This window comes from Heloderma suspectum, chromosome 3 (assembly GCF_057233095.1).
Source record: "Heloderma suspectum isolate Gila_16-S chromosome 3, 16-S_ref, whole genome shotgun sequence".
Taxonomy (NCBI): domain Eukaryota; kingdom Metazoa; phylum Chordata; class Lepidosauria; order Squamata; family Helodermatidae; genus Heloderma; species Heloderma suspectum.
In genome coordinates, this window is record NC_139460.1 from 35,205,138 (window position 1) to 35,220,807 (window position 15,670).

The 15,670-nt window shown below is 46.8% G+C and overlaps 1 protein-coding gene across 1 annotated transcript in view; it reads right to left on the reverse strand.

Moving 5' to 3' along the window:
- The window catches only part of ATP8A2 (ATPase phospholipid transporting 8A2), a 519,580-nt gene that overhangs the window by 169,589 nt on the left and 334,321 nt on the right, over nucleotides 1-15,670 (reverse strand). The window contains exon 29 of the mRNA XM_084845428.1: nucleotides 3,846-3,920. Within this exon, the coding sequence (XP_084701554.1) occupies nucleotides 3,846-3,920 (75 nt within the window). The remainder of the gene's footprint in view (nucleotides 1-3,845; nucleotides 3,921-15,670) is intronic.

The following is a 15,670-nucleotide window of genomic DNA, read 5'->3' on the forward strand; positions in this document are numbered from 1 at the left end:
CAATGCATCCAATGAAGTGGGCTGTACTTCGCAAAAGCTTATGCCACAATAAATCTGTTCGGCTTTAAGGTGTCACAGGACCCCTTTATGTCTGTGTGCTAGCCGGAACAGACTAATGTGGCTACCCCTGTGGAATTAAGTACTGCACACCTTGCTTATAATTTAACGGGTGCAAATGGCCTTGGCTGATTACAAGCTGTGAAAGACAGCAAGTGGAAAATGAGTTCCCCCCCTTCCAACGCTACTCAAGATGCATATGCATTTGCAATCAGAAAACTGCAGAGAACCAGCAGGGTCCTGCGTATGACAGGGGCAACCTTCCTTCTGGGAGTTCCACTGTATAAAATGTGACCTGCCTCTCAGGGTAGTTGTGAGGCCAAATACTTTGAAGATTTATAAAGCAGAGTGCTTTACAAATCTTCAAAGTGTTAGATAAGTGATTAAGATTTTATTCCTCTGGATCTTCGGGTCAGTTCAGACATAATGATGTCAGTCTAAAAGACGAGCATTGTGCTTGCATGCTCCCCTCCCTTTGCTTGCACGCCGCAACTGAAGAGAGCCAGTGTGGTGTAGTGGCAGGAGTGTTGGACTGGGAGCCAGGAGAACCAGGTTCTAGTCCCCACTCGGCCATGGAAACTCACTGGGTGATTTTGGGCCAGTCACAGACTCTCAGCCCAACCTACCTCACAGGGCTGTTGTTGTGAGGATAAAATGGAGGAGGAGGAGGATAATGTAAGCTGCCTTGGGTTCCTTGCAAGAGGAAAAAAGGCGGGATAGAAATGCAATGAATGAATGAATGAATGAATGAATGACTTCTGAGGTTTGTTAAACCATAGTTTCCCATTGCATCTGAACCATGAAACTGTGGTTTAAGCTTGGACTACAAACCAGGTTATGAATGATTTCATATTCTGGTTTGTAGTCCAAGCTTATGTTTCCTGGTTCAGATGTCTGCAAATCTGGTGCACAAGCAAAGGGGAGAGGGAAGCGGGGAGGATCCAGGTGCAACACTTGTTCTTCGTTTACTAAACCAGGATCATTATGTCTGAACTGGCCCTTCTCTTTTAATGTTAATGATGCTGTTGGAGATTGTGCAACTGCCACGCCTTTCATTCCTCACCTGCTGTGGGGCAATACTAAAGTTCTGCTTGCTAAGGTGAGTGGACAGCCCAGGCACGATGGAGGTGTAATGAGTATGCCGTCTCTCACAGCCTTGTTAATTGGTGGAGTTGCAATTTCTTGCATTTAGTGAGAGCCATTGTGGTGTAGTGGTTCGAGTGCTGAACTGGGATCTGGGAGATCTGGGCTCTAGTCCCTACTCAGCCATGAAGCTCACTGGGTGACTTTGGGCCAGTCACTGACTCTCAGCCTAACCTACCTCACAGGGTCATTGGGAGGATAAAATGAAGAGGAGGGGCACCATGTGAGCTGCCTTGGGTTCCTTGCAAGAGGAAAAAAGTTGGGAAATGTAATAATAAATAAAGAAATAAATGTATATTGTTGTGAAGTTGCTACTTGATCGCTGTGAATGAGTCTGGGGTTTGGACAAAAGAGTGCTAATGGGACTGAGGGACTGGTTAATGTCTGTCAGGGTGGACACTGAGCCCATAGAATCCCAGAGTAGTTCTGATTCTGAGGAAGAGGAGTTGCTCCTGGGAGAGGAGCGCGCTCCTCTTTTCCAGGGCCAACAGCTGACGGAGATTCCTCCCACCCGCATTCCTAGCATAGATAGCAGTCCTGGGAGTGACAGAGCGCGGGAAGCAGACTTGATGGACGCATGACGCCGACACAGAGAGCGGCGCCAAATGGAGGGCGCGGAAAGGAGGCGTAGTGCCCGGTTGGCGCGCAAACAACGGCTGCGCCCAGAAGATCCAAGGGAAAAGGGGAGGGACTCTCCCTAGCCCTTAAGTTCAGGGGTCTGCCAGTGATTCCCTTTCAAACGGGGACCAACTGTTCCAACTTAGGGCATAGGTACTCTGCTGCTCATATCTAGTTGCTAACAGTAGAGTTGTTAAATTGTAAAAGAGGAATAAAGCTTTGAAAAGAATCCATTTGTCTGTGTCTGGACTTGGCTACTGGATTAGACTGAGAGAGGCCTCCAAGGAGCCCTTGACAATGTCAACGAATGGTCAGTTGTGCCGACATGCTTTATTAGATGTTCATGGTCCAGGATGGCCAGGGAAAAGTCTTTTAATGGGAGCTGACTGCTGGAAAATTGAGATTTCTCTGGACTGTAAGGCGAAGTTAAGGGATGGTGACTGAATATCCCCATACCCCTGCAGCTAGGGGTGGGTCTTAAGGCACATGTGAAAGAAACTGCAGCTGGAGCAGGAGACATAGACTGAGACAGGCAGAGAGTTTGCGTGCTGAAGGCTGGAAGCATCTTGGGGTGCTGGTTCCTCTCTCTGAGGATCTGATGTGGGGTAGCGCGTCTGCTACCTTGCAGGAGTGCTCAGGCTGTTTGCTCCCTTTGTATAACTGCGAAGAGACCAAATTTTACAGAACACTGTGCCTCTCCAGAGGTCTCTACTTCCCAAGGAAGTCAAATCTGACTGTGCATAGACTGCAGGAACTTCTCACCACTCGGGGAGGCGAGGAGGGTGTAACCATATAGAGGGGTTCACTAAACCCCATAAATATTAGCCAGAGTGAAATGCAATGAAAACCTTTAGCTGACTTTATAAAGAACTTATAAATCTACACTATTAAGATAAACATGTGATTACAAGTGATCCCTAAAGTCAAACACAAACCCATCAGCGATGGATAATATTCATCACAGCAGGGTGGCCATGTGTCGTACTTTATAGAAGACAGTCCTCTATTTGGGCTGTTAGAGGACAGTCCTCTATTTGAAGGCATCCTCTATTTTAGCCTTCCCCAACCTGGCACCCTCCAGCTGTGTCAGACTACAAGTCCCATAATCCCCCAGCCAGCATGGGAAGGGTGCTCTATTTCAAGGGTGGTCCAGTCCAAGTCCAGTTTAATGATAAAGAACAGTAAGAAGGGACAGCAACAGGGGCCTTGAAGTTGCCCATCAACACTCAGCACCTGCAGAGCAACTGAGCAGGGCACGCAGATCACCTGTCACAGTCTTCCTCACCATGGTGAAATGTGTTGTATTTCTATTGAAATCATAGTCATTATTTCCAAACTTGCATCTCTGCATATCTCTGCAAATGAGCATATGCAAATGAGCATATGCAAATGAGCATATGCAAATCTTTCCTCTTTCATCCTCTTTGCTTTTGCGGATGTGTATGTGGCCACCAGTGGAGGCTGGTGGCTCTGATTTTGGTTGGGCTGTGAATCCATTCTGGATTTTAGTCAGAACCGGCTAGAACTCTAAATGAGCTATCCAAGGTGCTGAACCCATTTTGGGGGTAGTGTTCAGCACTTTGGGTAGCTCCTTTAGTGTTTTGGCTGACATTCTGACTAAAACCCAGAATGGATTCACTGCCCTGCCAAAACTGGAGCCGCCAGTCTTCACTGGTGGCCACCCTACATCAAAGGCTTGATCAACCGCTTTCTGCTGCTTCCCAAAGGGATTGTAAAGAGCCCGCCAAGCTGTTGGACCTGCATTCGGCTTGGCAAGCCACACATTGGGCAGGCCTGTACTGGGTTAATAATTTCAAGCCCGTGTTCCAGAGCAACAAGAGCAACAAGCCGAGGATTTTGATCCCCCCCTCCCCGTGCCCTGGAATCTAAGGAAAGCAAGAATGGTTCCAAAGGTACCTTGTAATGTGTATACAGATGATCAGCTGGGATAAACTGCACAGACCTAAACAGCAGCGGAATGCCACTGGGGTCTGGCATGTGATCAAGCAGAGGCATGGGACACTTACCACATTGTAGAGGCCAATGCACCAGCGCTCAAATAAAATCTGCCCAGAGAATCCATTAACGAACGCAAACCAAAGCTGAAAGAGAAGAAAGTTGCACGAGGCTTTAGACCAATGTGACACAAACGTTTCGATGCAATGAAGAAGGGAAGACCGTGGAATGTGGACATCATCTGGAGGCAGCTGCTGGGCAGAGTCTAAAAATAAGTATTCGCAGTTGTTGTCTTTTAAATAGAACAATGCTACTGAAGCCATGGAACAATGCGTAGAATTTGCATCGTTACACTGAAATAACCACCCCCTTTTAGCCTTGTGAATGAGCCTCGTGTGGCGCAGGGTGGTAGGCGGCAGTATTGCAACCAAAACTCTCCCCACGACCTGAGTTCGATCCCAGCAGAAACTGGGTCCCAGGTAGCTGGCTCAGGTCGACTCAGCCTTCCATCCTTCTGAGGTCGGTAAAATGAGTACCCAGCTTGCTGGGGGAAAGGTAGCCACGGCTGGGGAAGGCAATGGCAAACCACCCCGCTACAGTCTGCCATGAAAACGCCAGTGAAAGCGGCGTCCCTCTAGGAGTCAGCAATGACTCGGTGCTTGCACAGGAGGAACCTTTCCTTTCCTTTAGCCTTGTGATAAAGCTATGGCAAACCTAGACAGCATAGTAAGAAGTTGAGACATCTCCTTGCCAACAAAGGTCCATATAATCGAAGCTGTGGTTTTCCCAGTATCAACGTATGACTGTGAGAGCTGGACTATAAGGAAGACTGAGCGCCGAAGAACTGATGCTTTCGAACTGTGGTGCTGGAGAAGACTCTTACAAGTCCCCTGGACTGCAAAGAGGTCAAATCAGTCCATCCTAAAGGAAATCAACCCTGAGTGCTCATTGGAAGGACAGATACTGAAGCTGAGGCTCAAATATTTTGGCTAGATGAGATGGCTAGATAGCATCACCGATGCAATGAATATGAACTTGAGCACACTCCAGGAGAGAGCGGAGGACAGGAAGGCCTGGCGTGCTATGGTCCATGGGGTCACGAAGAGTCGGACATGACTTAACGACTGAACAACAACAAAAACCACCCCCTTGCAAATATGTATGAAGTTCCTTTGGTGCTAGCAAATTCTTAGGATGTATTCCTTGCCGCCAGAAGCTAATTTGGTTTCAGTCACAAAGCATGTAATGCACAAAACCGATGCATACCAGAATAACCCTGTAAAGAATACAAAGATTATTCTATCCTATTGTTTATTTATTTTAAGTCCTATCCCACCCCTGGGACTTGGAATGGGTAATAACAGTCTTCAAAAAATAAAACAAGACAGAACACAATTTTTTTAATGCTGCAAAACAGATTACACCAAGAAAAATATTATCTTGTTCCCAAGGAATTACGGAGGCTCACTTAAGGTGCCAGACAAGTGGAAGTCTTAACGTTTCTCTTATGCCATATCACAATGGTTTGGAAACTCCCTGGAGTTTCAAAAGGAGTTGGCCTTGAAATACGGAGACCAGGGGTTCAGGACCACTCAAGTCTAAGGCTGCAATCTTATGTGCATTTACCTGGGAGTAAGTTCTATCAAACATAGAGGCACTTACTTCTGAGTAAACATGATTATGATTGTGCTGTGAAGCTCTCCTGGGCTCAGAGAATTAGTTTAACATTTCTTTGGAGAATTAGTTTAACATTTCTTTGGATCTTGTCTAATGTGTGATATAAACACTTAATAAAATAACCCAATGCCTACTTAATCCTTGCAGTTAAAACCAAGCCCAAATCTGTGCTGTACTTCTGGAAAATCTCTAGGAAAAGAGAGTTCCACAGTTGTAGATCAGCCACTGAGAATATCTCTCTGTGTGACCTTGACATTTGGACTTGGTGCATGGCTAGTTGCTCACTTGAAATGTTAGGCTAGCCCAGCCTTCCTCAGCCTGATGCCCTCAAGATGTTTTGGACTGCAACTCCCATCAGCCCCAGCCAGCATGGCCAATGGTCAGGAAAGATAGGAGCTTTGATTTGCCACATTCCCTTTTGTGTTAACTTGTTTCCCCTGCTAAAACACCCAATACATCAATATACATAATTACTTATGTTGGAGGAGAAATCAAATTAAGACAATTGATATTTGAACATTCCAAGCAAATCTGAGTACAAGGATTTGCTCAAGAATATTGCCCCCATCCCTACACTTGTTTCCATTCTAAAAATCGTAGCACATTTAAGGATCAACGCAATGAGTTAGATCCAGACTTAGTCATATTTCGAGTAGAATCATTGAAATAAATGTGGCTTAAGTTAGTCATGACTAATTCATATCCCACTGATTTTAGCAGATCTACTCTAAGTATGCAGGACAGGAAGGCCTGGCATGCTATGGTCCATGGGGTCACGAAGAGTCAGACACGACTGAACGACTGAACAACAACAACAACAACTCTAAGTATGACTAAATCTGAAACCAACCCCAAGGATTTTACTGGTAGGATTTATTTGCTAACATAGGACTGGATCCAGACTTGGTCATACTTAGAATAGACTTATTGAATGAATGGGACTTGGTAGTGATGACAAACTTAGGTCCCATTGATTTTAATGGGTCTATTTTAAGTATGACTAAATCTGAACCCAACCCATAGATTCTGCTGCCCTTCTAATCTGCCATTTTGTTGTAACCCCAACCCCACAGCCCTAGGTACTATGAGACTATTTTATAACTCTTCCATCTGCTTTAAGAGCTATGGAAAGGTTCCTCCTGTGCAAGCACCGGGTCATTACTGACCCCTAGAGGGACACCGCTTGTGCTGGCATTTTCATGGCAGACTATAGCAGGGTGTTTTGCCATTGCCTTCCCCAGTCGTGACTACCTTTCCCCCAGCAAGCTGGGTACTCATTTTACCGACCTCAGAAGGATGGAAGGCTGAGTCGACCTGAGCCGGCTTCCCGAGACCCAGCTTCCACTGGGATCGATCGAACTCAGGTCGTGGGGAGAGGTTTGGTTGCAATACTGCCGCCTACCACTCTGTGCCACACGAGGCTCTTTAAGAGCTATAGTTCTTAAATAACACTGGCCTATTCAGTATTTGAACAACAACAACAAAATTTGCTGAAAGATTTATGCTGTATCAATGCTCTGACTCTGTCAAAATCATAGAAAGTTGCTGGGATATATTTCTGACTCTTCCAAACATCATCCTCTCCTAAAAAAAAAAGAAATCTGGCTTTGCTATACTAACGTCACTTGTAACATTTTACTGAACGTCTTGAACTCATTTTTATCATTTGCAGGTGCTGCTGGGAATTTTATGGGCAAAACTGAAATCTTTTGAAACTGCATCCAACCTTGGAAAAGTATCTTTTATTGAAATAATCCCCTGCTGGATAATCAAACCCACTTGCTTCAAGGGGACTACTATTTAGATGGGTCCAAACCAACAAAAACATGAGTATTTATTTCCCCCCCAAATGAGACAACTGGTATTTCAAAATGCAAATATTGCTCAGGTTGCTATTTGGCAAGATCTGTACAGTGGGGCAAGGAAGCAGCATGAGAATGCATTGCATTTTCAGTGTTTACACTGGGATATCTGTGCTACATTCTTTTTCAACATCAGACAAAGCTGTTCTGGTTATTATGATGTCTTACAGAAAATAGCTTTTTTTTGCAGAGTTTCACATCAACATCTGTCAATCAGCAGAAAAAAACTGTGTTCTACTTATCTAATTATTGACCTGTTAAAAGGTAAAGGTAAAGGTGTCCCCAACCAGTCGTGTCCGACTCTAGGGTGCGGTGCTTATCCCCGTTTCTAAGCCGAAGAGCCAGCGCTGTCCGAAGATGCTTCCATGGTCATGTGGCCGGCATGACTGAACACCGAGGTGCACGGAACGCTGTTACCTTTCCCGCCGAGGCGGTACCTATTTATCTACTTGCAATTTCTTGCTTTCAAACTGCTAGGTTGGCAGAAGCTGGGACTGAAGATGGGAGCTCACTCCGACATGCAGCACTCGGGTCTCGAACTGCTGACCTGCCGACCTTCCAGTCTGCAGTTCACCGTCTTAACCACTAAGCCACTGCGGCTCCGTTAGGGTTTTGTTATCAACAATTAAAGCCCTAAAAAACTTGGGAGCAAGATACCTACCTATCCCCAAGGTCTTAGAGTCAAAAGAAGCAAACAACAAGCTGGAAACCCTGTGGAGAACAGGTATCTAAACAGAACTTTAGGCCTTTCTCACATCTAATTTATGTCAACCCTTCCAATGAACAAGCTAGGACAGAATGACGGAAGAGAAATTTCCTGAGATCTCTGGACAGTGGTATTAACCTTAGGGATGAAGGAAGACTTGGTATGAAGTATCACCTTATCATCTTGAAAAATACATGACTGTGGATCAGCCAAGAGGGTTCCTAACTCCGAAGCTCACCTTGCTGAAGTTATAGGCACCAAAAAGTGTAAGGGTGCAATCCTATGGCTGCTAGACAGTGGCTAGATGACCATAGCATTGGTCGGCTCCCAGAGAACCACCTCCCCACCCCCTCCACCTCGTAGGCAGCACAGATCGTTGCCAGGCTCCATGCTCATAAGAGCAGCGCGGAGCAGGGCTGTGCATGTAACCTTGCCCAGGACACTGGGTCCTGACAAGACACCAGCAGGCCCACAAGCTTGGCTAGGTCCATGAGGTCTGTCCACTTTTGTGCCATCATGGTGGACAAGCAATTCTGGATCTTGACACGTCTCCTCTGATAGGAACATCCTGAACTTCCCTGTGTCTAGCACAACCCCTAGATGAGTCAGCTGTTGGATGGGAATCAGATGATTCTTCTCCATATTGACCACAAAGCTGTGTTGATGCAGGCATGGCACCATGGTTTGTATGTCCATCAGGCATTTGTTTCTCAGAGGAGACCAGATCAAGATGTTGTCCAGATAAGTGTGGGTCAATACCCCTTGGTTCCTGAGGTGAGCCACGAGAGCTATCAACATGTTGGTGAACACTCTTGGCACAGAGGTCAGGCAGACGGGCAGTGCTCGATACTGGAAATGGTGATTGTCATATCAAAACCTCAAGAATTTTGAGAGGGATTCCCTTATCAGGATGCACAGATACGCCTCCAACAGGTTTATTGAAGCGAAGAACTCTGCTCATTTCAGTGCTTCTGCATTCCATCAGAGAGTCTCCATATTGACGTGTTTCTTGGGGATACGCTTGTTGAGCCAGTTTAGATCCAGTATCACCATATGTCCCCATTTTTCACGAGAACAAAGAAAAAAATGGAGCAGACCCCAGAGCGAGTGTCTATCTGAGGAACTGGCTCTATTGCCTTGGTGGTTAGGAGATGTTCTATGGTCCTCAAGAATTTCTTGTGCTTTATTGGGTTTTTTTGCCATGGGAGAAGGAATGAACTTGTTCCTGGGCCGAGAAGAGAATTCCAGGACATAGCCATGAGCTTTGGTCTCCCTGACCCATCTGTCTGAGGTGGTAGTGATCCACTTTGGGGCAAAATGCATCAATCGTCCACCTATGTGCTGATAAGGAGGTAGACTATCAGTGTCAGGCAGACTGGTATTTCTTCCCATCCTTGAGAGACCCCCTACCTGATTCCTTCAAGGAGGCCTGGAAAGCAGAGGGGGCTAACCCCTCCAAACCCAAGTCAGTCCATAAACTGGCAAATAATCTCTATTTCCTTCTGAGCTAAACTATGGATTTCCTGGAGGTCCCTGTGGTAGATGCTCCAGTTGCAGCACTCACTTCCTATGTGGCCATTCCTGCTGATGGGGAGGGGACACCTAAAGATCCATGTGACAACCACATGGAGGCAGTGTGCTGTGAGGATTTTGAATCCTCTACTGTGGCCTCCAGAGCATCAGCTACCAATTCATTTTTCTCGAGAGCACTTTGTCTGTGGGCAGAGGACATGGCAGGGCAGAGTCCATGCCAAAACCTTTAAAGGATGGTCTCAAGAAAACTGCATATACGGCTGCTCTCCTCACAGATTCGGCCCTAGACATGCTCCAATTCAGCGCTAGAGCCATGGCATCCAATTGCCTGGCCAGAAGGAGTTTATCTGCCAGTTTATGGACTGACTTGGATTTGGAGGGATTAGCCCCCTCTGCTTTCCAGGCCTCCTTCAAGGAATCGAGTAGGGGGACTGTCATAGGCTCAGTGGGGGCCTGAGGGAAGGCCATTTTATCGCCTTTTTGCACTGGGGGGTCTGGGGCTCAGATAGCACAGTGGTGTCCCCAGAAAGCTGGAGTCTCGGAGAGGCCTTTGCCAGCAGTGCTGGGAACACTTCTGGATTAAAGAGTCTGTTCTTTGAACTGGAAGGCTCAAGCTCCTCCTCAGAGAGCTGCCCTTCATCTTTGCCACTGTTTTCTGAGTCAGACTCATCCCCAACAGAAGAAAATTTAGGCCTTTTACTATTGCTTCTCCTTGCCCTCCCCCCCAGCCCTTTGGTGGGCTCGTTGCCTTCTCGAGCCTACTCCTCTTCCTTGCCAGAGCAGGAGGAAGAGTGGATAGGGCTAACTGAACCCCTCAAGATGGATGCCAAAGGGGAGCCCTCATGAGATCTCAAGGAGGAGGATCTCCAGTCCCATTTGTGGCTGTGGGAAGACCTCCCCCTAGATCTATGCTGCTGCTGCTGCTTCTTTCCCTTCTTTTTACGGGAAGAAAGAGAAGCCAAGGAAGATCCCTCTCTGAGGATATGGAATGTGGAATAAAAAGTAGGGCTGTGCACGGACCCCCCCACTAGGGATGGATGAAAGGGACTTACCTCGTCCCGCAGCTTGCTTCGCGGTGGGGGGGAGGCACTTCGGTTCTCCCCCCGAAGTTCAGGCGAGAGGGGGGAGGTGCCCCGCCTCGCCCGGCCGAAATTCAGACTGAGGGGGAGGTGCCCCATCCCTTGCTGGCGAAATTCAGGCCGGGTAGGAGCGCCCCATCTACCCGGCCGCGAAAAAAAAAGTAAAAAAAAACAAAAAACACCCCCCCCCCCCCGTGATAGGCTACGTAACGATTTACGTAGCCTATCACGGCTAGATTTCCAAAGTCAGCCATGATAGGCTATGTAAATCGTCATGTAGCCTATCATGGGTGACTTTGAAAAAAAAAAAAGCGCGTACGCAAATGGTGGCTCCCATGGGGACCGCCATTTGCGTTCCTTATTTTGGCCCCATGGGCGCCGCCATTTGCGTACGCGCTTTTTTTTTTCAAAGTCACCCATAATAGGCTACATGACGATTTACGTAGCCTATCATGGCTGACTTTGGAAATCTAGCCGTGATAGGCTACATAAATCGTTACGTAGCCTATCATGGGGGTGTTTTTTTTTTTTACTTTACTTTTTTTTTTTGCAATGGCGGCGGCGGCAGCTGGTCAGGAGACCGGCCGCCGCCCCCGCCCCCGCTGAACCGCCGCCGAACCGCCGCTGGGACCTGCCGCCGAGAGGGACATTCGCCGAAGGTAAGTCCCGTACCAGGGGGGGTGGGGGGCTGGCGGAGAATTTCCCCAACACTTTTGGGGGGCCGAATGCGTCAGCACTCGGCCTCCCGAAGATTCGTGGAGAAATTCTCTGCCAACCCTACCCCCCACTTCGCTTTGGATGCCACTTCGGGCCCTCCTAATCAGCCTAACTTTGACTCAGACTGATTGGGACTCCCTCCGCTTTGACTCGGTTCTGGATCTGAAGCGAGATTCGGATATCTGGACCACTTGGTTTGGGCATTTTCCCACTGACTTGCTCAGAACGAATCACCGTGTCAGACACGGCGCTTCCTATACAAGCTGCTTCGCTCCAGGGTGCCTTGTTGCTATTCTGCTCCACCTTGTATCACACGGAGGCACCTGTGAAGCAGCCCGCTTTGACTCGTTATTCAGGCTTCTGTCTGAGGCAGTGAACAGCCCTAATAAAAAATCAGGAAATAACACTACGATAGCGGTAACGTGCCCCAACAGTTATCAGTGCACTTCAGTACCACTATAAAGCAGTAGGGTATATCTAGCCCTGGTTCTGAACCCAGGTTCTGAACTCAGGCCCCTTCTCCCACAAGGTCTGGAATTGTGGGTGGGCCTGCACTGAGGAGCGTCCTTTCCCCCTCTTGGCACCAAACTCACAGCCCGATCATCAGGCCCGTCTCTACCCGAGTCCGATTTGGGACTAGTGCTTCTTTCCACCATGGTGGAGAGGACTCTCTACCTGCCCTATAGAGAGGCAAGGGAAAGAAGCAGAGCATGGGCAGTCATCCTCATGTCCACCGCAACCGTTGCTTGTTCTGAAACCACAGTGAAAAGGGCTGGAAAAAGTGGCAGAGCAGCAGCACAGTTGCATGCTCTGCTAGGTGGCTTCCTGCCAAATAGAGGCTGGCTGCTCATGAGTCCGTCCCTGGGAAAGCTATGTGAAGCTGGATCCCTGCTATGGAGAAGTGGGGAGGACCACCAACTAGCTGCCCAAGGAATAAAATCAAAAGTGAAAGTAAAGGAAAAACTAGGCCTAAAGTGACGAAGAAGCTGGGCTCTTAAGAGCACCCGCTCAACTTGACCGCATGGCTTGCTAGACAGAGTTAGTTTAGGAGGGCAGGGTGGCTCCTTCCCCCAAAGAAGTGACAAATCGACTACATGGTGCAGAGAAAGGTGCCATCCCAAAATGAAGGAATGCCCTCCATGGAGCTCTGGAGAATACTGCCATGTAACATCGCGGGTTTGGGAGGCAGAAAATACAATGAGTTTTAAACACCTTCTGAAAACTTGCTTGTTTATACTAGCTCTCTCTGGCTTGTCACTGATTATGATGCTGCTCCGTCGTGTTGTTTTAAAATTTTTTGTTGCTGTTGATTTAACTTGTAACAGTTTATTGCTATGTTTTATTATATATGTATTTTAACAGCAGTTTTTAGTATTTTTGTAAGCAGGTAAACCACTTAGCCCCTTAATGGATCACTGCCTTGTTGTGGCGAAGGGGCTTGCGTAACTCAGTGAAGCCATAAGCTATGCCGTGCAGGGCCACCCAAGACGGACAGGTCATGGCAGAGAGTTCTGACAAAATGTGGTCTACTGGAGAAGGAAATGGCAACCCACTCCAGTATTCTTGCCAAGAAAACCCCATGGAAAGTATCACAAGGCTACAAGATATGACGCCGGAAGATGAGCCCCTCAGGTCGGAAGGTGTCCAATATACTACTGGGGAAGAGCAGAGGGTATTTCCAAGTAGCGCCAGAAAGAGGGAAGCGGCTGGGCCAAAGCCGAAAGGACACTCAGCTGTGGATGTGTCTGGTGGTGAAAAGAAAATCCGATGCTGTAAAGAACAATATTGTTTAGGAACCTGGAATGTCAGATCAATGAATCAAGGTAAGCTGGAGGTGGTCAAACATGAGATGGCAAGATTGAACATCGACATCTTGGGAATCAGCGAACTAAAATGGACAGGCATGGGCGAATTTAATTCAGGTGACCATCATATCTACTATTGTGGGCAAGAATCCCTTAGAAGAAATGGAGTAGCACTCATAGTCAACAAAAGGGTGGGAAAAGCAGTACTGGGGTACAATCTTAAAAATGAGAGAATGATCTCAGTACGAATCCAAGGCAAACCATTCAACATCACAGTAATTCAAGTCTATGCCCCAACCACTGATGCCGAAGAAGCTGAGGTTGATCGGTTCTATGAAGACCTACAACACCTTCTAGAACTAACACCAAAAAAAGATGTCCTCTTCATCATAGGGGATTGGAATGCTAAAGTAGGAAGTCAAGAAATCACCGGGATAACAGGCAGGCATGGCCTTGGTGTACAAAATGAAGCAGGACAAAAGCTAATAGAGTTTTGCCAAGAGAACACGCTGATCATAGCAAACACTCTTTTCCAACAGCACAAGAGACGACTCTACACATGGACATCACCAGATAGTCAATATCGAAATCAGATTGATTATGTCCTTTGCAGCCAAAGATGGAGAAGCTCCATACAGTCAGTAAAAACAAGACCTGGAGCTGACTGTGGCTCAGATCATGAGCTGCTTCTAGCAAAATTTCGGCTGAAATTGAAGAACGTAGGGAAAACCACTAAACCATTCAGGTATGACCTAAATCATATCCCTTATGAATATATAGTGGAGGTGAGGAATAGATTTCAGGGATTAGACCTGATAGACAGAGTGCCTGAGGAACTATGGACGGAGGTCCGTAACATTGTTCAGGAGGCAGCAACGAAATCCATCCCAAAGAAAAAGAAATGCAAGAAAGCCAAGTGGCTGTCTGATGAGGCTTTACAAGTAGCTGAGGAAAGAAGGGAAGCAAAAAGCAAGGGAGAAAGGGGAAGATATATCCAACTGAATGCAGAGTTCCAGAGAATAGCAAGGAGAGACAAGAAGGCCTTCTTAAATGAACAATGCAAGGAAATCGAGGAAAACAACAGAATGGGAAAGACTAGAGATCTCTTCAAGAAAATTGGAGATCTCAAGGGAACGTTTTGTGCAAAGACGGGCATGATAAAGGACAAAGAAGACAGGGACCTCACAGAAGCAGATGAGATTAAGAAGAGGTGGAAAGAATACACAGAAGAACTATACAGGAAAGATCTTAATGTCCTTGATAGCCATGATAGTAATGTCCTTGATAGCCATGATAGTGCGGTCACTGAACTTAAGCCGGACATCCTCGAGAGTGAAGTCAAGTGGGCCTTAGGAAGCATTAGTAACAACAAAGCTAGCGGAGATTACAGTATTCCAGCTGAGCTATTTAAAATCCTAAAAGATGATGCTGTTAAAGTGCTGCCTTCAGTATGCCAACAAATTTGGAATACTCAGCAATGGCCGCAAGACTGGAAAAGGTCAGTTTACATTCCAATTCCAAAGAAGGGCAACGCCAAAGAGTGTTCAAACTACCGCACAATTGCACTTATTTCACATGCCAGCAAGGTGATGCTCAAAATCCTACAAGCTAGGCTTCAGCAGTATGCGAACCGAGAACTACCGGAAGTACAAGCTGGGTTTCGAAGAGGCAGAGGAACTAGAGATCAAATCGCCAACATTCGCTGCATCATGGAGAAAGCAAGAGAATTCCAGAAAAACATCTATTTCTGCTTCATTGACTACGCTAAAGCCTTTGATTGTGTGGATCACAACAAACTGTGGCAAATTCTGAAAGTGATGGGAGTACTAGACCACCTTACCTGTCTCCTGAGAAACCTGTACGAGGGTCAAGAAGCAACAGTAAGAACCGGACATGGAACAACCGAGTGGTTCAAAATTGGGAAAGGAGTACGACAAGGCTGCATATTGTCACCCTGCTTATTTAACTTATATGCAGAGTACATCATGAGAAATGCCGGGTTGGATGAATCAGGTCGGAATTAAGATTGCTGGGAGAATTATCAACAACCTCCAATATGCAGACGATACCACCCTAATGGCAGAAAGTGAAGGGGATCTAAAGAGCCTCTTGTTGAGGGTGAAAGAGGAGAGTGCAAAAGCTGGTTTGAAACTCAACATTAAAAAAACTAAGATCATGGTATCTGGCCCTATCACTTCCTGGCATATAGAATGGGAAGAAATGGAAGCAGTGACAGATTTTACTTTCTTGGGCTCCAAGATCACCGCAGACGGTGACTGTAGCCATGAAATTAAAAGACGCTTGCTCCTTGGGAGGAAAGCTATGGCAAACCTAGACAGCATAGTAAGAAGCAGAGACATCACCTTGCCAACAAAGGTCCGTCTAATCAAAGCTATGGTTTTCCCAGTAGTAATGTATGGCTGTGAGAGCTGGACTATAAGGAAGGCTGAGCGCCGAAGAATTGATGCTTTCGAACTGTGGTGCTGGAGAAGACTCTTATGAGTCCCCTGGACTGCA